Here is a 22,517-nt window from a genome sequence, read left to right as displayed (position 1 = left end):
ATCTCGAGCGTAATAATATTTTATCACCATCACAATGTGGATTTAGAAAAATGCATTCTACAATAGACGTCCTGATGCAGCTGGAGACCTCCATATCACCTCAGAGCAACATCATATAACTGTATTATTTGATATAGAGAAGGCATATGACACTGCATGGAGACATGGAATTCTTAAGACCATTCATGATTGTGGGTCTGCGAGGAGAATTACCCCTATATATCAAGGCATTTTTATCCCATAGATATTCTAAAGTTAAAATTAGTAATACTCTTTCAGATAAAAGATGCAAAGAAGAGGGTGTTCCGCAAGAGAGTATACTTAGTGTAACACTTTTTGCTTTGGCAATAAATGGGGTAGCAAATGTTATACCAGATAACGTATTAAGCACATTATTTGTAGATGACCTCTCGATATCCTTTGCTGCTATCTATATGCTTGTAGCAGAAAGGGAACTACAACTTTTTATCAACAAGATTGTCAACTGGGCAGAAAACAAGGATTTAAAATATCTACCAGCAAAACAATTATTGTGCACTTTTGCCGCATTAGAGGGATGCACCCAGACCCAGACCTCTATCTATATGGCAATAGAATACCTTGTGCTGAAGAGACTAGATTCCTAGGTCTCATATTTGATCAAAAGCTTACTTGGATCCCCCATCTGAAACATATTAAAACCAAATGTCATGAGGCTTTAAACATTTTAAAAGTTTTATCAAATACAAACTGGGGATCAGATAGACAGACAATTTTAAGAATACATAAATCTCTGATTATTACCAAATTACAATATGGATGTGAAATTTATTCTTCTGCATCAACAAAACATCTAAAGATCCTAGATTCAGTACACCACAACGGCATACGTTTGGCAACAGGAGCTTTCCAATCTTCTTCCATCTCCAGTTTACTAATTGACGCTGGAGAGATTCCACTTGAACTATACTGACGGTCATCTATCATCCGGTATTGGTTTAGGACACAGAGACTCCCTGAATCAAGAGTATTTACTACAGCCAAAAGAAATTGTTTTAATAACTTTTATGAAAATCATCCAAAATATCCTAGACCTTTAATTTTCAGAATAAGAAATATACTGGAGACTATAAATATTACAAAAAAATCAGATCTGCCCGGTTAAATTACCAGTTACCCCAACATGGAAGTTACCCATAATTAAATTTTGTAGATATCTTAAAGGTTTTAAAAAAGGTAAATCAGATGCAGAAATTAGAGGATAATTTTTAAAACATGTTACTGAACATTCGGATTGCACATTTGTTTTTACGGATGGCTCAAAAACAGATGCTGGCGTCGGATATGGAGTCTTTAGCGATAATTTTAGCTGCAGAGGAGCACTACCAATTGCAGCATCAAATTTTACAGCAGAGCTATATGGAATTTTAACCGCTTTAGAACACATTATAATTCTACAGACATCCAACTTCACAATTTTTTGTGATTCAAAATGTGTATTACAGGCACTAGAAATTTTCAATGGTGATAATCCACTAACAATGAAGATATCACATTGGGTGTTTCTATTACAATGTAGAGGGGTCATTATATCCTTTTGCTGGGTTCCAGCACATGTAAATATACATGGAAATGAAAAAGCCGACCAACTAGCAAAGTCAGCAGCAACCAATTTGATCCCTAGATGGTGCTCAATACCATATATAGACATTTTTCCTAGCATCTTGAATATCATCCATAAGTCGTGGAAACAACAGTGGAGTGAAGTAGGACATAACAAAATGAAAGAGATCACCACAAATATACACCCCTGGAAATATTAATTCATGCCAAGGAAATGGGAAGTAATTATATGTCGTCTCCGCATAGGACATTCAAGGCTGACCCATGGGTATTTTATGAGTGGTGGAAATCAACCTTACTGTGAAGATTGCTTAATCCCCATGACTATCAAGCATTTGCTGGTTGAATGCCCTAGTCACAGAGAACTGAGAGAGCGTCACTTCCCAAATAAGAGAGAGAGAGATGGTAATTATAATTTGGCCAAGATATTTGGAAAAGAACTGCAGTATGATTATGAGGGAATCATTAAATTCTTAAAAGAAGTTAACCTATTTGATAAAATTTAGTAACAAATGCAAGTTAATGTTGAAATATATTCTCACCACTTTCATTTCATTGGACTTATTCCTACATATGTGTATATATCTATTTACTCAGTCTACTCAAATCTTTCCAGACCAACACTATAAGGTCTTTTAACTCTATTCAGATTTTAACATAATTTAACACCATATGTATATAACCTTTACACTATTTGATAACTAATACCTGATGCTGAATTTAGAATTATTAATATTTACTTTCATCTTTACATAGTAAAGTATTATTATTATTGTTTATACCCAAAATTGAATCTAAGAATTTAACAATTCGGCGTCTATGACCTTGGCAGTTACGACGCCAGATGACCTTTAATCAATCAGTCAATCTTACAGCAAACTTTTACACCATACTTCCTTGACCTTTATGGCTGTCTTTTTGTTTAAGAAGTCTAATGCTGACCCTGTTAAAGTCGCTTCTAATTATTTGATGGGTGTAATGCAAAAGGATCCCTTCCCCGCTGAATTGGTATATTTAGAGAACCCCAATTCTAATGACATACCTCCTTTGGTAAGTCAAATGAACTTGTTCTTGGACAAGAATGGTTTAATAAGGTCCAAGGGCAGAATTGAAAAGAACATTGACCTCAAATAGAGGTTGTGAACCCCCTTTTTTTGTCCAAATCCCATCACTTGACAAGACTCTTGATATTTTTTGTTCATTGCCAAGTAATGCGCATGGGACTGCAAGCTACTCTTAATTTCCTTCGCATGCATGTATTCTAGATCTTTAAGGCTAGACAAGCTGTTTTAAACATTTTGAAGGATTGTATAGTTTGTAAAAGATATAATTCCCGTGCTGTTAACTATCCTTCTCCTTCCTCTTTACTTGCAGAGTAATTGTGACCGGTAAGTTCTCAAACAAATGAAAATCCATGTGAACAAGTTTCATAAACACGGCAAAGGAAACATGGACTGGAAGTGAAGCGTTTATTCTTGTATTTATTAAACCTTAATTTTCATAACTCAAAGATAGTTATAAACTGACTATTACAATTGGAAGGACTTCTGTAGGACCTCTCATTGCTGGTAGAGTGTTCAATAAACCTATTCAAATATTCATTGATACAGGATCTGTAGTTAATGTTATAACTAGTAGAGTTTTAAACCAATTGAAACCAGGAGTGAAAATCTTGGAACCAATCCATTACTCATTGCAAGGAGTAACTGGAAATCAGTTAAAAACATTAGGTAATGTTGAATTAGAAGTCATCTTATATAAGAATGAGTATTTGCACATTCCAGTGATAGTTGTAGAAGAATCTGTTTTCTCAGATTTACTGATAGGACTTGCAACTATGAGAAAAGAGAACATAGTCATATGTCCTGCTGACTCAGGGATCTTAGTGAAATCACAGTTAATCCAATTTTTAAATCAATCAGACTTAAAGCTAGTGGCAGGAATCAAAGAATCCCTAGAAATAGATAGGAAAGATAACATTTATATTTTAGATAACGAGGCCGAGCGGTCCAGACCAACAGAAAGTAAAGTCACGTATGTTCAAGAAATCCAAGAAATTACTAATTCATCAACTACAAATGAAGCCTTGCAAATTGTGGATGGTGGCGTAATAAAGTCGACATTATTACACTCCAGAGCAATTAACAGGGTAGAGGTGAAGTTGAAAGTAGTCACTGTAGACTCTGAGATTTTAACCATCCCAGAATCAATTAGATTAAAAGGTTTAAAATTGGACTCAGGGATTTTTATAAGTCAAATAAGAACATGGTAGAAATATTAGTGATTATTACTTTGAATAAAGATATAGTCTTAAGAAAAGGTACACAAATAGGATGTTTTCAGGTGTTTTTAAAACCCATTAAGATTTTAAATGAGAGTACTGAGGAGGTGGAATTACCAATTTCATCAATCTGTTCAGTTCAGGAAGAAACAGAGTTGGGAAAGAAATACAAGAATCAACTAGAACCTACTAGTTGCCCTGAGTTGAATGAAAGCTTAGTTGCTTTTCTCTTGAAGCACAATAAAGCAATTGCTTTGCCGGGGGACGCCTGACGCAAAACAATTGTTTTGAAACATCAGATCTAATTAAAACCAGGGACTCGACTTATCTATATACGTACCTACAGAGTACCATATTCTAAACTAGCCATTGTAGATAAACTGGTCACTGAAATGTTATCGCAGGATATCATTAAACATAGCAAAAGTGAGTGGAACTTCCCTCTTATTCTGGTGCCAAAATCAGGTGGTACCATGCGTCCAGTTATTGATTATAGGGAATTGAATAACCATATCATACGTAACCGATTACCATTACCAGAGATAGGGGACATTCTTAGAAGTTTGGGAACTGAGAACAGATATTTTAGCATTATAGATATAAAATCTGCTTTTTGGCAAATAGAATTGCATGAAGACTCACAAGAATTTACAGCATTTTCTACTGCAACGGGACACTATTAATTTGAAAGGTGCCATTTGGGTTATGTAATAGTTCATTAACTTACATGAGATTAATGAATACAGTTCTAGCTGGGTTGTTAGGAAACACTGCCAGTGTATTTCTAGATGATACTTTAATATTTTCCCAAACAGTGGCTGAATACTTTAAGATATTAGATTTGATATTCTCAAGACTAGTTGAAGCAGGATTGAAAGTGAAACTTGAAAAATGTAAGTTTTTGCAGGACAGTGCTATATATTTGGGACATAAGATAGACAGGCATGGACTTAGTACAGTAAATTCAAAGGTTGAAGCAGTAAATAAGCAATGCAGAAAAGATTAGAAGTTTCTTGGGATTGACATGGTATAGGAAATTTATCCAAAGTTATGCGGACATCGCTAATCCATTAATTTCTCTGTTGAGGAATGACTCAAAGTTCATGTGGGGACCTGCACAATAGCAAGCTTTTGACAAGTTGAAAGATAAACTTACGAGTTCTCCAGTTTTGATACTTCCAGAATATGATAAGGAATTCATTCTTTGTACTGATGCATCTGATATAGGATTAGGAGGCATACTGATGCAAGAGAGAAATGGAACTTTGAAAACAATAGCTTACACATCTAGACTTTGTAACAGCGCAGAGAGAAACTACTCTATAACAGAAAGAGAAACATTAGCAGTGATATATTCATTAGAAAGTTAAAGGGATATGATACTGGGATATCCAATCAGAGTGTGGACTGATCATACAGCTATTCAGAACTTATTTAAACATAAGAATTTTAGGGGCAGACTAGGAAGATGGTTTGCAGTTCTTCAATGCTATGAGGTTAGGTTTGAATATATTCTGGGTAGAAAGAATGTTGCAGCAGATGCACTTTCTAAAAACATTAGCCAACCAACGACAGGGTTGATCAATTTTGTTTGTAGTATAGATAAGTTAGTAACCTTAGATGAGGAAATGCTAATAAGAGAACAGAGGGATGATAAGACATGTGACTCATTAGCCCTGTATCTGATGAACCCAAGAGGAAACCCTCCAAAACTACCAAAAGAGTATAAGATAGAGGAATTTCATTTGACTAATGAACTTTTGTATAGAAAAACAGTTGTAAGTGGGTCAGATATTTCTAGAGGTTTAGTAAATCAGTTGGCAATACCTCAAACTCTTGTACAAGAGGTATTAAAGTTACTTCATGATAGTGATTGTATTTCACATCCAAGAAAGGATAAAACTTATAGACAAGCACAACTTAAATACTTTTGGCCAGGTATGAAGAAAGATATACATGATTATATAGAAAATTGTTTGAAATGTGCTAAGATGAAAGGAAATACACTAAAATCTGCTCCTATATTATTATATCCCATTCCGCAGAAACCTTGGGAAAAAGTTCACATAGATACATTGGAGTGACCTATGTCTGAGAATGGATATAAATATGTATTTGTTACCATTTATTATTTTACAACCCATTCCAAATAAGAAAGCTGAAACAATTGATTCAGTAATCTATGATCAGATAATCTGTAATTTCACTACACCTAAGATCTTAGTTTCAGATAATGGAACTGAATTTAATAACAAAATCTTGGAAAACTTATGTAGATTATTTAGGATACAGACGATCAATATCTTAGTGAATCATCCTCAGAGTAATGGAGTTGTAGAGATGTTAAATAAGAAAATTATTACATGTTATGATAAGTCCTCATAGTATAATTTTGGATACTTGGATTCCTTGTATTAAATGTACTCTGATCAACCAAATTAACATAACAACAGGTGAAACATCTAATCTTTTTTTTTTGGGGGGAGAACAAAATTCTTCCATATGAAATCTTGATTGCAGAGCAGAAACCTGTGTATAATATAGATGATTATATCTCAAAAATGATACATACCTTTCAAACTATACACCAGATTTAGAAAACATATGGAAGAATATACACAAGAGATGAAAAGGCAACAACACAAAATAGCACATAAAATAGAATTAGAAATAAGAGATTTAGTCATAGACAAACTACATTCACCCTATAATAAACTTTCACCGAGGTACTCTGGTCCATATAGGGTAACTGATTTTGCAGATGGAAATAAATACAAGAACTAGAGAAGTAACAATTAATCACTTAGATGATATGAAGAAGGTTAGGATACAATTTGATGATGAGGATACATGTGACACTCAGTGTATTATTTTTAAAGAAACTCTGAACCCAGAAGAATATAAGGAGTATGTTGATGAAATAATTTGAGAATTGATGATTAATCCAAATACGTCTTACAGGAAGACTGCAATAATTTTTGTAATTTGTATGGTGTTTGATTGTGATGGGAGACCTAAACTACTGGAACTTGTTCTACCTGGAGCTTTGGTCAGACATGAAAACCTAGAGCCTGGTCAGTCATGAGGACTTGGACCCTTGCCAATACATAAGGACAATGCCACTAAGTATTAAACTATTGAAATTTCTTATGCAGCGTGTGTCCTGGACAAAAAGTGAAATGAGTGTGTGAAACAAAAAATGAAATTCAGCAAGAGACACTCTACTATGCTGTGTATATAACTTTCATAACATATTGCCTATCTCAACATCTTTGAAAAGACAAAAAAATTCTCCATTGAAATTTAATTTCGCTGTTCTTAATCAAAGTAGTGAGATCTGTAAATCAATCTAACATTGAATTTGTAACTGAATTACAAACTATTTGGTTTTATGTCTTCTTTGTTGTTTCTGATATTCAATGATGTTCACTTATATCTGCTTGTGTAAAGGACCAATTAGATTCTTTGGTTCTGAAACTAGGCGCGGACCACCACTGCCTACTTCAGAACTCTCGGTTCGTGTATAGACTCGTAGGACAAGTAAAAAAAACACAGGAATGCACTGGAAGTTTCTAATTCTGGTCCTTCCACAATGCACTATCAAATCAATTTCAGGAATATCAACACCAACTGTTTCACCTTAGGCCAGTTCGGTCGTAGCTCACTCGGATTGACTCCACAGTAAACACTTAAATCACTTGTAGAAAGCTTCGGTAGATGATCAGGGTTTTGGAGCTGAGCGATGACGACTCTGGTAGGGCGGAAGGCGAAGTTGGAGACAAACGACGTCCAGTCGATGTATCACGCCAGTTTTAGAGTGGAGAGGGAGTAGTGGACTAGGTGCAGTCACCAAGTTCTCTCTGATAAACCCATGTCTGTCCGGGACGCACGTAACTTCGGTCGTCATACGTGGCAGCTCGTTTCAAGTAAAGCTTCGAAGCGCACTCGAATAGTGCGCTATTTAAGAGGGCTGGTTGTTTAGAAGATTAAGTGGCGATTTTCCCTTACAGCTTGATTTCTTTTCTTTTGATGCTGCTGACATTTATGCATTTTGGAAGGGTTATTTATTGCTTTGAAATGTTATATGTGTGACATATGTTTTGATGATACCATCCATTTTGCCAGTTTATGCACAATTAGTAAATATTTAGCTTTTTGTATATGAAATTTTTCCAAATATTTATTAGCGAGCCCTATAAGAGGGTAGTAGAAAACAATTGGTCGGGACGACCAAAGGTAGCTGCCGACCCTGTAAGATGCTGGTAGATAAAGGTAGACAAGTAGGTAGATAGAGCAGTAGGTGGCAAGAATTTCATTTTTACGAGTTAGGTGTTTTGAAAACAATAGCCGCGAAGGAGTTGCATAACCTCGCTCTTCATCTAAAGTTTATAAACGACAGCTGGAGTACAGATTTTAATGCTGAGGTGACAATATGTTAACTAAGCCATTCCTTTTTTATATTGAGATTGCTTGTGTAAGCAGTATTGCTTAAGACGGTGTAACAGTCTTTCTGATTGGAAAAAGGTGGAGGAGGAGAGAAATTTATTAATACATGGGAGAAAAATCACTCCCTTAAGGGGAGGCACTTATTTGTAACAATCAAGATTATTGGATAAATTAAGTAGTGACGTCGGAACAGAGATGGCTTAGTGAGTGGATTGGGATTTCAGGCGGGAGTTCTCTGGTGTACCTGAGACAATAACGTTGTAGAGAATTAGTGAAGAAGAAACGAAGAAAATTCTTTACCAGTTTAATTCTCCCCCATTGAGAAACATTACTTAACTGCTACAGAAGATATGGTGGAAACATAATTAACTGAAGGAAGTTGTAAGTGAAAGAAGAAATACAAAACAATATAAGGGAACAGTAAACAGAATTTAACCGGTAATTAAGGAGAGACGGGAACTGAAAGTGATGGGGTCGACACTAAAAGTATTGGGCCTATCAACTTTGAAAGATCAAAGATAAAGAGGTGACATGATTAGAGCGTTCAGGTCACTAAAGGGGATAGATTGCAGTGACAGAAGAGACCTTTTTATTAAAGATAGGAGGGCTTTAAGAGGTTAGGGAAGTAAATTAAGAAAGACCATGTGTCGAAAGGATGTGAAGAAATACAGTTTTCCATATAGATGTATGAATATGTGGAATAGCTTAGAGGATGATGTAGCTCCAGCTTAAACAATACATAAGTTCAAATTGGAATATGATAACTGGAAATCAAAGAAATAGATTAAGTTGGAACCGTACATGAATTTGAGTCTAGGTATTTTAGAAAATTAGAGAATAGGAAACGGGACCCAACGAGCGTTGTTCCCTTCCTGTAAAATGCAATTAGGTAAATGCAGTTAGGGAAACACACACATACATCTTCAAATCTTGATAACTTTCTTAACACCCGAACGGCTGACGTTCTGTTCCCGAGCTGGGCCAAAGATTCTCTGTCATCTTTAATTATTCCCTTATTTTTTTCACATGAGGAGAACAGGTGACCAGTGTCACCTCCATGAAAGTCATCCTACCAACGAGTGACAGAATCACACTAACCTACGATGCTCCTTTACTGCCATCCTTCGATTTTATTCAGCTGGGGGAACCCAACATGGCGTACAGTATGTAGTCATTTCTGTCAAGGGCACCCAGAGCGGCTACAGCAGGAGCGCAACTTATAAGAACAACATTTCACGTAACGAAAGCCCCTTGAATTTCGACAAAGGTACCCAAGGCATACATGAAGAAACAGAAGAAAGATTTACATTAGGCAGATGTACAGTACAAGGAGGTTGAAGACCACTGAAAGTAAAAGTCAATGAATAAGACATAGAAAATGAGCAAATACTTTGAAGCCGAAAGAAATGCGGGACCCGTTTGATTTCGATCGCGTCAATAACTATGCAAAAAGATTGTTGTTATCCCAAACGAAGCTCTAATGGTGATCATTAGGCTTCAACAAGATGATTTACCTTACATATAAATTTTCATTTCAGGTTGATGGTTATTTCTAACCATCTCCATTTATTTTCCCATCACCGTCCTATTCGAATAAATCTATATTTTCTCCAGCTATAACCAGACCATTTATTTCATCCGCCTACTGAATGGTCACTGGGAACAACTGTTTGTTTATTCATCTACTAAAATTTTCCATCATTCATCACCACTTTGATGTCAGTGGAAACCCATTTCCATACACCCGTCTTGGAGTTACGTGGGCATGTGTCTCTTCTGCCTGAGGCGGATGTTTTCTTTCGTGTGAGATCCCCCTCCCATCTCATACTCCAGCAAACAAAAAGGAGACAGACAGGCGGATGAATAGGTACGACCTCTTTCTATCTCTCTCTCACCTCCGCAGGCATCACGGGGAACATTTACATCGACAACAACGGAGATCGCAACTCGGACTACTCCTTGATGGACTTCGACCCGGAGACAGAGGTCATCCAGGTAAGGAAATGGAGGTCGGGCGAGGTCATCTCCTGTTGGTGTGCTCTTCCTTTGTAAACATTTGTAACAATTTATATATACATATATATATATATATATATATATACATATATATATATATATATATATGTATATATACATGAAAGTACATAAATATATAAACACATACATATACATATGTATTTATATTACGGTATGTATACATCAACAGAGACGAACTTATATCTTTCAATATGTGCAAACATGTATGCATACCTATGTGTATATATAAGCGAATTATGAAATCGTATCAATAATACATGAAAAATATTTTCATATCTAATTGTGTATGAATAAGCGTGTTTTTGGTTAATCATTTTTATAGCCACGGATCTTTATAATTTTTAAATCAGCAACCATTAACAAGTGAAATGTGATTTATTCTATTTTGTAGTCCTTTCAAGTTTCTAATGATAATGATAAAGAGCCTTTTCACTCCGATGGCACATCTTCAGATAAATGCAATTCTGATGGCAGACGAATAAGTCGTGTGGCATTAGCCTGACCAAAAGGGATGTAGTGCAGTGTAGTGTGTCCCCTGGAACGACAGAGCCGAGGTACTTTTTGATTCACCTGATCACTCCCCTTCCCCGACCACCCAAGACCCGCCTTGACCCTTCCCCCCTCCACCCCTTCTCCTCTCCTTGCTCCTCCTGCTCCTCCTCCTCCTCCTCCTCCTCCTCCTCCTCCTCCACCTCTCCTTCATCCTTTTTCTCCTACTCCTCTTCTTCCTTCTCCCCCTCCGCCCCTTCTCCTCTCCCTCCTCCTCCTCCTCTCCCTCCCCCTCCTCCCTCCTCCTCCTCCTTCCTCCCCTCCTCCTCCTCCTCCTTCTTTTTCTCCTCCTCCTCTTCCTCCTCTCCTCCCTCCTTTTCATCCAACTACTCCTCTTCTCCCTTCTGCACCTCCTCCTCCTCTTCCTCTTACTCCTCTTCTTCCTGCTCCTCTCGTTCCTCTTCCTCCTCCTCTTGCCATGGAGCGGCGCCTAACCCGACGTTCTGCCCGCAGGTCGTCGCCAACTACGACGGGGAGTACAAGGTGCTGACCTTTGTGGAGAACAGGTCGATCCACTGGCCAGGTGGAGAGACACAACCTCCAAGGGATACCCCGGAGTGCGGCTTCGACGGCGCCAAGTGCCCGGGTAAGGTTGGGTTAAGCTCGGTTAAATTAGATTGGGTTGGGTTTAGTTAGGTTGGGTTGGGTTAGGTGGTTAAGTTGGGTTAGGTTGAGTTAGGTTAAGTTGGGTTGGGTTGGGTTGGGTTGGGTTGGGTTGGGTTGGGTTGGGTTGGGTTGGGTTGGGTTGGGTTGGGTTGGGTTGGGTTGGGTTGGGTTGGGTTGGGTTGGGTTGGGTTAGGTTGGATTAAGGTGAGGTTGAGTTGGGTTGGGTTGGGTTGGGTTGGGTTGGGTTGGGTTAGGTTGGATTAAGGTGAGGTTGAGTTGGGTTGGGTTGGGTTGGATTGGGTTGGGTTGGGTTGGGTTGGGTTAGGTTAGGTTAAGTTAAGTTAAGTTAGGTTTGGCTTGGTTAGGCTAGGTTAGGTTAGGCTAAGTTCCCGGCACACATTCAAGATTTTCGTCAAATGTGAATTAGAAAAGCTGGAAGATGACTGCTTATAGTATTCTAGACTTCCCTAAGGACAGTTCAACAATGCGTCTTACATTTGTTTAGATTTTAATATTCTTAGCTCGTCATTCAGCTTCTCAATATACGACGCAAAGGTGGTTTGACACTTGGATATTCGAGAAATAAAATATTGCAACCTAAATCGTTCCTACTCAAACGAACTCATTTAAATCGCATAGGTGTGACGTGGGTTTTAGGATAGGTTAAGCTGAAGATGTCACATCCATATGAGGTTGTTTTTATAGACCAGTGGTTCCCAAACTAGAGGGTGCGCCTCTCCAGGGAGGCATGAGGAGGATATAAAGGAGGCGAGAAGTTATCTGGTCAAAAAATCATTGTTTGATAAGAATAATTAAATAATTCTAAGAACAAGTACCTGCCTTTACAAACGTACAAAGTGTAATTCTGCCAGTCACTCCAACCCGTTTGCTTTCGATCTAAGCAGTGATAAGTTATAAATAGAAAAATATATAATTTCTGATAAATACTAAAAAAGTGTGTGTCTGTAGGGGGGAAGGGGGGAGCGGGTCTGCTGGAAGCAAAAATGGGGCATCATATGAGAACGTTTGGGAACCCCGGTACGAAATGACAGTGGATCTGATCGGGGGTTCTTCCCGATCACCTAAACTGGACGGATAGGAGGAAGCTGAAGAGGATAATCAAAGGATGTGTGGATATCATTTGCTTCATGCGTAATCTAAGGCTCGTTTCATATGTATCGACTTTTCGCCGTGCGCCGTCCACAACACGACATCGTGCTCTCAAATAACCATGGTAAGGACGCTTTCACACGTCACGGCCACGACCAAGTATGAAAGCGTCCATAGACACCCATGTCTAGTTGAGAGCATGACGTCGTGTCGTGGACGGCGCACGGCGAAAAGTCGATACGTGTGAAACGAGCCTAAGATACTAGTGTGCCTCTTGTATGTTATTTTTCTTTAGGGGTATGGGCTAGATGTTAGGAGATGATGAGGAACCTGGCGTTTCGCGGATGTATTGAAGAGGTCTTGGAGTATCAAGGCGTACAGGGGTGGGTGATATTTTCCTTAGGGGTACAGGCTTAGGCACCTTGATTTACGCTCTCTGGAAAGACGCAGAGTGCAGGGGTGATCTAATACAGGTGTTCAAACAAGGTCATCATATTAAAACAACAGGGCAGGACCCGCAGTAGTGCATTTAAATTGGTCAAATTTAGATCTAAAAAGGAAATAGGCAGGAATTGGTTTACCAATAGAGTGGTCAACGATTGAAATGGACTTAATAACCATGTAGTGAGCGCTGAAACTATCGGTTGTTTTAAGAAAATGTTAGACATCATTATGGATGGGGATGACAGGTGGTAATGGGCATGGAACTGTCTAGTGTAGGCTTTATGGTCTCTTATAGTCTCCTTTATTCTTATGTTCTTATGTCCCTTTTATTCTTCCTGGAGAGTGGGAAGGAAGATTTCTTCGTTTGTATCTAAATCTACAGTTTGATGTGGAATAGTATTTGATATAAATTTAATTTCACTCTGTAGATATATTTTCGATTATTTTCCATTTTTCTATGAACTCTTCTGACAAAGTTTATTCAGCGCTTTGCCTCTTTTGGGCCTCAACTTGTGCCAAATATATTCTTATTTTCCACAGAAACCATATTTCTGATTCATATTTCCTTTCCTTGCAGCTTTCCACCTGTACCTTATCGTGACAGGCGTCCTGGCCTCGCTCGTTGTCATCATGGGGATTATCACCGTCCTCATCTACAGGTGGGTCGAGAGTTCCATTACCGACCCCTGTTGCACTTCCACATAGATGAGGCACTCGTTCCCACAGGGCCATTTGTTTATAGATTGTGACAACAGAGGAGGCACGTGAGGAGGTAGAGGAAGAGGAGTGAGAAAGGGAGAAAGAGGTGGAATAAAAGAAGAAGGAAGAGGTAATATGAGGAAATTCGAGTAAGAGAGAAAGGTGTATATCATACTGTTTGCCTGCATTTATTGTTATGTTCATATCTTTTTTTTTTCTTTTCTTTTGTACGAAAGAGAAATGTCTTCGTCTTTTCTTTCTTGCGTTCCCCCTTCAGTTTTCTAGTTGTTATTCTTTTGGGTTCTTCTTTCTATTTTAATCCATCATTCTGATGTGGCAACTGTTTTCTCGTATTAATATACCTGAGAAATCATTTACTTCCAAAAAAGAAAAGTTACTCCCTCTACTTTATTCATTTTCTCTCTCCCACATTCAAAGAAAACAAAAACCTAGGTTGTCATTTAGGTATAGCTTTAACATTTTCCCTTCTCTCTGAGTTGAAACTAAGGCTGATTAGATGTTAAACTCACATAATCAGTACCTTTATAACAATTATCATCGGAATTTACATACCAGTTCTTAATCTTAGTGATATTTCGCCTAGTTTGAGTAAATATAATTTTTTGGTTTTTCACTTTTTGGGGATTTTGGCACAGTATAAATTATTAGGAAGCTTATTTTTTCCTACTCGTAAATGACGTTTCCCGTTTGGCCTAGGGCTCGCTTTATCTAACAAAGAAAAAAAGAGCACTTTCATCCGACCTAATGGGTTGACCAAGGTAATGCCCCACAAGTAGGCCCCTCCCCTCACTACCACTAGATTGAACGAGTACACGTGCATGCATGAACTGTCTATGCTTGCGAGTGGCTACAGGTGTTCTACATCAGTGTTTCTCAACCAGGGGTCCGCGGACCCCTAAAGGGTAGCAGAAACTTACCAAAGGGTCCGCAGGAAAGGGAATTCAACATGTTATAGTCCTGTCATGGCTCAGTTTTTATAAATCATTATTACACAATGTGTCTTAACCAAGATGTGCATTTTTTTCTCTTCTTGTTTTTCTGTAGTTAGTTGCGTCTTTCAGAATGTGGCGATGATTTGTATAATACATTATAATGTTTCTATCATTAAATTCTTTGAAAAAGTGACTATATCCAATCTAATCTCGTAGCGATGGGTCCCATGAATAAGTCGATGTAAGGGATCCACAAAGTTTGAAAGGCTGAGAAAAAATATTCCACTGTACATGATGTTGTGCATATATATATATATATATATATATATATATATATATATATATATACACACACATATTTTTATATATATATACATAAATATATATATATATACATATATATATATACATATACATATATATATATATATATATATATATATATACATATATATATAAATATATATATATAATCATACATATACCAAAGGCTTTTTTCCCCTTACACGGGGGGTAGCCAAAAAGAAAAAGGCATAGAAAACACTCCCACCCATTCCATTTCCTATATATTCCACTCCCCTCCACTCTCCTCCCTCCCTCTTATCTTGGCACCTCCTGGATGACGGGTCATCCCTGCATCCTGTCCACTGCCCTGGGTCAGAAGTAGTGTCGCAAGACACAGCACATCCACAGCAAGGCCGCTTCATAAATTCGGCGACCCCCCTCTCAGTCCCATCATGCAGAAAAAGAGAAGACGGGGAGAAATCCCTTCGGGCTGCGTCAATTTTTTTCTCATACATACTTCCTCACCCCCCATCCCCCACCCACTCCCCCTCATACATCACAGCATCATCCATACACAACCCTCTCCATTCACCCCTATCTTCTGTCCTCTCCCGTCCTTCCTACACAGACATTCCTCTCTTTTGTAATGCCCCTTTCACCCCCATCCATCCATCTCATCCTAGGACGCCCCCTCGTATTCACTCCTTCCACCTCTGCCTTCCACACTTCTTTTACTAATATTTCTTCACTCATTCTTTCCATGTGTCTAAACCATCCAAATACTCTTTCATCAACCCTATCTCCCGGCTCCCTTTCCACCCCTGTTCTCCTCCTCACCTCCTCATTTCTCACTCTATCTAGCCTAGTAACCCCTATCATACTTCTCAGACATTTCATCTCAAACACATTCAAACTCCTTCTCTCTTCCTCTCTTATGTTCCATGTTTCTGCCCCGTAAAGTGCTGTTGGCACAACCACTCCTTCATATAACTTCCTCTGAGCATCCATTTCCAGATGTCTATTTCTCAGTACACTTTTTAATTCACCACGGCATTTGCTCGCTTCTCTCAATCTACATTCTACCTCCACCCCCACTCCTCCCTTTCCTGCCACATTCGCACCCAAGTATCTAAAACTATCCAATTCCTCCAGTCTTTCACCCTTTATGCTCACTTCCAGTCTGCTGTCACTCTCTCCCCTTGTACATCTCATCACCTTACTTTTGCCCACATTAATTTTCAGCTTCCTTCTTTCACACACCTTCTCAAACTCTGTCACTAACTTCCTCAATCCCTCCTCTGATCCTGCTATAAGCGCAGTGTCGTCAGCAAACAACAACTGGCTCACCTCCCACTTTTCTCCATTTTCTTTAACCATCTCCAACTCCTGACCCACTACCCTTGCATTCACCTCTCGCACCACCCCATCCATGCATAAATTGAACAGCCAGGGCGACATAACACATCCCTGACGAACTCCCACCTTTACCTCAAACCATTCACTCTCTCCATTTCTAATCCTAACACAAGCTCTACTACTCTCGTAAAAACTCTTGACTGCTCTTAACAGTTTTCCTCCTATCCCATATATCTGCAGTACCTCCCACAGTGCCTTCCTGTCTACCCTGTCGTAAGCCTTTTCCAGGTCCATAAAAGCTCAAAAAACATCCTTACCTTTTCCTATAGCTTTCTCACATATCTGTCTTACCACAAAAATCTGATCTATACAACCCCTACCTGTCCTAAACCCACACTGTTCCTCACCAATTACTCCCTCTGTTCCTCTCCTAATCCTCTCAATCAAGACCCTCCCATAAGCCTTCCCAACTACACTCAATAAGCTGATCCCTCTGAAAGTACTACACTCACACTTGTCCCCCTTTCCCTTGTAACGCGGAACTATACAGGCACTCCTCTAGTCCTCCGGGACTCTACCCTCTCTTAAACAAACATTAAATAAACTCACCAGCCAGTCCACCATACCTGTAACTCCATTCTTCAGACATTCTGCATGGCATTCATCCAACCCAAGTGCCTTACCTGTTCTCATCATCTTAACAGCTGCTTTCACTTCATCCTTCCCTATTTCTCCTTCATTTTCCTTACTCATCACTCGCATTTTCTTAGCGCTTCCCACTGCAACTACCTTTCCCTCCCTATCCTCCTTTACATTGACATTTCTTCCTAATCCCTCTATGCACTCATTTATATTTACTCAAAAAGCCTCCCTTTCCTCTACGCTCTTCTCACTACCAGGCCCATACGCACTTACAAAAACCCACATCTCCCTTCCCAGCTTCACCATCATCCACATCAACCTTGATGAAACCTCCTTCCACTCCACTACACGCTTATTTATCTCTTTGCTCACTAGTATAGCCAGCCCTTCTCTCCCTCGACCACTCTTCACTCCTGAGTACCTCCCAGGTACACTCCCAAACTCACAGTTACCCTTTCCTTTCATTTTAGATTCACTCAAAGCCAGCACATCCATCTTTCTTCTCACAAACATACTACCTATCTCTTCCCTTTTACTCTCATCTGTACCACATCCACGCACATTAAAAGACCCAAACCTTAGGGTACTGGTTGGAAAACTCCCAGACCCTCTGATGCCTTTACTTCTTTTAGGAATGTCCCGTTTTGGGGCTACAGGTAGCAGGAATTCTAATTCCATCCACCGTCCCGTTTTCTGTAGCCTTTTACGACTCAAGTGAAAAGACTTGGTGGTAACATTCTCTTCCTCCACCACAGGGTAGGCGAAAAAAGGAAATGAATATTCAGAGAAATGGTACAGGACAGTGACAAGGGTTTGGGGACAGCATAACGGAGGGACGGTCGCAGTATAAAAGTGTCATCATTTCTCTATGAACAGAGTTTTCCTCTATCACAGACAAAATTATATGTGGCTCTCGTCCGTAGGGGCGCCCCATATAGACCCTAAAGTATCAACTGCATGCTACTTTGCCACAATAACATGAAGCCAATACCCCAGACGGTATACACACACACACACACACACACACACACACACACACACACACACACACACACACACACACACACACACACACACACACACACACACACACACACACACACACACACACATATATATATATATATATATATATATATATATATATGTATATGTATATATGTATATATATACATGTATATATATATATATATGTATATATGTATGTATATATATGCATACATATATATATACATATATATATGTATATATATATGTATATATGTATATATATATATATATATATATATATATATATACATGCGAATAAATCACAAAAACATGTGATTCACAAAATGTGTAATAAAATCACTTGGAAAATAAAGTGAAAGATGACCAAACGTTTTCGTCTATTTCAGACATTTTCAAAGGTACAGAGTAAGGGAACAGAGAATATATATATATACAAAAGAAGCACACTAGGGGGAATTAGGACAAGTCCATTGTGATGAGAGAGTGAGGTCATAATAGACCTGTCCTAATTCCTCCCTAGTGTGCTTCGTTTGTATACATATATTGTAACTGTTTCTTTACTCTGTACCTTTGAAAATGTGTTAAATAGACGAAAACGTTCGGTCACTTTTCATTTTATTTTCCAAGTGGTTTTATTACATACATACATATATATATATATGTATATATATATATATATATATATATATATATATATATATATATATAAGTGATTCGCTAGTGAACAGCGATATCAATCGGATTTTTATGATCGTTGCGCAGAGGATTTGAACCTACTGCTCAGGCTCCAAGAGACTCCCAAGTCAGTGCCTTAAACCACTCGGCTATCGATGGTTAAAACTATTCGAACTTAGAGCACTATTACTTCCCAAGATTAGGCAAGACCACTTACTGCGGCCCAAATACCTTTTTCACTGAATAGCAAACCATACACGTAGCAGGGGGTAAGGACCGGAACAAATCCCTTTCACGCTATCATCATTGTAACCATATGAGTAGTTCGCTAGTGAACAGCGACATCAATCAGATAATTTTTATGATCGTTGCGCAGAGGATTCGAACCTACTGCTCTGGTGCCAAGAGGCTCCCAATTCAGTGCCCTAAACCACTCAGCTATCGATGGTTAAATCTATTCGAACTCAGAACACTACTGATTCCCGAGATTAAGTAAGACCATTTACTACGGCTCAAATACCTTTTTCACCGAATAGTCAACCACACACGTAGCAGGGGGTAAGGACCGAAACAAATCCCTTTCACGCTATCATCATTATAACCATATGAGTAATTCGCTAGTGAACAGCGATATCAATCAGATAATTTTTATGATCGTTATGACTAGTTTCGTAGGTATGCTTTTAAAAAGCATACTTCCGAAACTAGTCTGGAATAAACTCAAGACTAATACTCCTGTGTTTCCTACTCGTATATATATATATATATATATATATATATACATATATGTATATATATATATATATGTATACATATATATATATGTATATACATATATATACATATATATATGTTGAGGCATTCTGACAGGCTGATGTAAGCGGAATAGGAAACACAGGAGTCTTAGTCTTGAGTTTATTCCTGACTAGTTTCGCAGGTATGCTTTTTCAAAGGAAACTAGTCAGGAATAAACTCAAGACTGAGACTCCTGTGTTTCCTATTCCGCTTACGTAAATATATATATATATATATATATATATACATATATATATATGTATATATATATATATATGTATATATGTATATATATATATATATATATATATATACTCCTTTAGACACTACTCTTTCCTCACAGTGCTGTCACTGAAGCACAGTGCATATTAACCCCTTTGTCTTCCTCTGCAGACACTACAAGCTGGAGGCGGAGATCGCGTCGATGACCTGGCGAGTCAGCTGGAACGACATCATCGACATCAACCCTGACAAGTTCGCGCGCGGCAAGTTCGGATCCAAAGTGTCTCTAGGCAGGATGAGCGTCCGGGTGAGTCAAGTCAGATTTGAATTTTAGCCTAAATGGTCCACTACAGGACCGGCCTATCCTCTGAGGGACGATACGGCCTCTGTACCTCACCACAGTGGCATAATAGGGTTGTTAAGGTTGTATGGCGGGAAGTGCATGTGAGTTTTGATGTTGGAATGGCTGTGGTTGTGAATGAAGACTGAAATCAGTGTAATCAGCCCTACCATATTGATTAGGTGCTAGCATGTATATGCCACACTGATCTAGCGCACCTCTGACGTCCGCCGATGTGGAGAGGGGTTGGAGAGTCATGAAAGTGCTTTGCACACACCGGGGATCGAACATGGACCTACCGCGTTACGAGGCAGGAACGTTACCCATTGCTCCACGCAGGCTCGAAGTCAGGCCAGATACCAGGGGTGGGGGTGGGGGGTGTAATGGGGTCGGGGGGAAATCTGGTACCAGTTGGAAAAGAGATGGTATTGGCAACGCGTTAAGGTACAAATGAACAAAGTCACCTGGAGATAGTCAAGAATAGGATGTAAAAGGTGGGTCTCGATTTTTTCCTCCCTTTCGGTCCCCAGTGAAATAGCCTGTCTGGTACGAGATTTAGAAGAAAGCTGCCACAAAGTAAAGAAGGGGTTTATCAAAATAGAAAAAAGAGCTGCACTGAAAATGTGGCATCATAATGAAAAATACACATTAGCACGAGAAAAAGTAGATACACGGGTATCAGAATTTATTACAAACACTGCGAGGTACAAAACTTATATATCCATCATTCATTACACTGGTCAACAAAATTTATTAAATGTCTGTCCCACAAGCAAAAGGAGGTGAATTTGATGGAATTTTTTATGCTGATTTCAAATATGTTTTCTGAATTTTTCTATCAGGGCATAGTTTTTCTGTGATAGTATATTAAATTTCAAACAATTATAACTAATAGATGAGGCTGATATTTCAATGAAACTTACCTTTAAAATGTAGAAATGTATGATTTTCGAGTGTATTTTGCTTCTGGCAGATCCCTATTTAGTGTCCAACAGTAATCAGCCAACAATGAAGAGCTCCACTTCCCTTGATACCAGGTTTCCATGTTCAGAATGTCCAGGTGAAACCTCTCTCACCGTAGTCGTCACTGACGGCGCCAAGATTCGCAGGGAAAAGTCCAAATGAAAGTCTAGAAAGAGAATTTTAGGCTCTTTTTGCATTCTAAGCCCTTGTAGGATGTCAGTAGCTCTTTTACGATTATAGAATAATTATTTGCTTTGTGATTCTCCCAAAACTCTGCGCAAAATTTCTTAAATGGTAGGCATGCAGCTTTTCCAAGATCATTTAGCTCTTCATCAAAATTCTGGTCTCTCATCAGCTCCCTAGCCTGTGGTTCAACAAAAATACCTTCTTTGATTTTTGCGTCACTTACTCTAGGAAACTTATTTTTCAAATATATGAATCCCTTGCCAGTTCTATCCATACCTTTTACAACATTTTTCATCAACCCTAGCTTAATATACAAAGAGGCAGATACATTTTCTCTGAATCAACAAGAGGAGGAGTGACAACATTCTTCTCTCCTGGGGTCAGAGATCTTTCGGCCACACATTCTTTTCATAATGACTTTTCTTATCCCGACTCTCCCACTCACAGAAAAATCAACAAAATTTCGTGTAACCCAGCTGCATTCTAAGTAAAAATGACACAACTTTTAGGTCACCACAGATATTCCATTTATGTTCTTCATACTTAATTTTTTGTAATAGAAGCTTCATGTTAGCTGCATGGGCCAGAGGAACAGAAGGTAATTCATTTTCATTGTGGACCAAAACAGCTTTGAGACTCACTTTTGAAGAGCCAGTATACATCATTGCAAAACACCACATCATCCTCAAGTGAGAAAAACTGTTCAAAATCCGAATGTCGTTTACGATGAAAACTAACTTTGAATTCTTTCTGGAGAAGTTTCCAGCCCTTTAACCTGGAACCAAGAAGCTCAGATTGCTTTTTTAACAAGTTTAAATCCCACGCAAGATCATTTAGATCCCCCTAACACAATAAATGTGGTTCACATGAAGAAAAGATTGGCTGAAAGTGCATGTCTTGTGTTTCTTTTTCCATAACCTCCTTACTTGGCTCATCATCACTTAGTTTCATTTGTTTTGAAGGGTCAGGTATAGGAAAGTCTTGATTGTGAGGTACTGGTCTCAGCAGATGATAGAATAGGATATTTTACAATATGCTTGGATGTTGATGTTATACCTCCTATATTTGTAATGCAGAAAAAGCAATCTAAAGTATGATCTTTTGGTTCTCTTCAAAACATAGGGATGACAAAAGGCATATGGCGTGAACCTTTCGCCCATACAGTGAGAAGCCTAACACAGATTACACAACACACATGAGAGGTCCAGCTTTTATCCTGGTCCTCCACTTTGCAGCCAAAATAATGTTCAAATGCGTGAAACACCATAAACCAAAAAGTGTCTGGGTTGTTTATAGTTTCCTGGTATTGTGAAGA

The 22,517-nt window shown here is 38.6% G+C and overlaps 1 protein-coding gene across 1 annotated transcript in view; it reads left to right on the top strand.

Moving 5' to 3' along the window:
• The window catches only part of LOC143028755 (atrial natriuretic peptide receptor 1-like), a 944,795-nt gene that overhangs the window by 459,391 nt on the left and 462,887 nt on the right, over positions 1–22,517 (top strand). The window contains exons 8-11 of the mRNA XM_076191127.1: positions 10,233–10,324; positions 11,369–11,501; positions 13,653–13,734; positions 19,885–20,020. Of these exons, the coding sequence (XP_076047242.1) occupies positions 10,233–10,324; positions 11,369–11,501; positions 13,653–13,734; positions 19,885–20,020 (443 nt within the window). The remainder of the gene's footprint in view (positions 1–10,232; positions 10,325–11,368; positions 11,502–13,652; positions 13,735–19,884; positions 20,021–22,517) is intronic.

This window comes from Oratosquilla oratoria, chromosome 1, assembly GCF_046742065.1.
Source record: "Oratosquilla oratoria isolate Oo_2021 chromosome 1, ASM4674206v1, whole genome shotgun sequence".
In the NCBI taxonomy this organism is placed as follows: domain Eukaryota; kingdom Metazoa; phylum Arthropoda; class Malacostraca; order Stomatopoda; family Squillidae; genus Oratosquilla; species Oratosquilla oratoria.
Note: the sequence above shows the minus strand (reverse complement) of the source record. Positions and strands in the feature narration are given on the sequence as shown.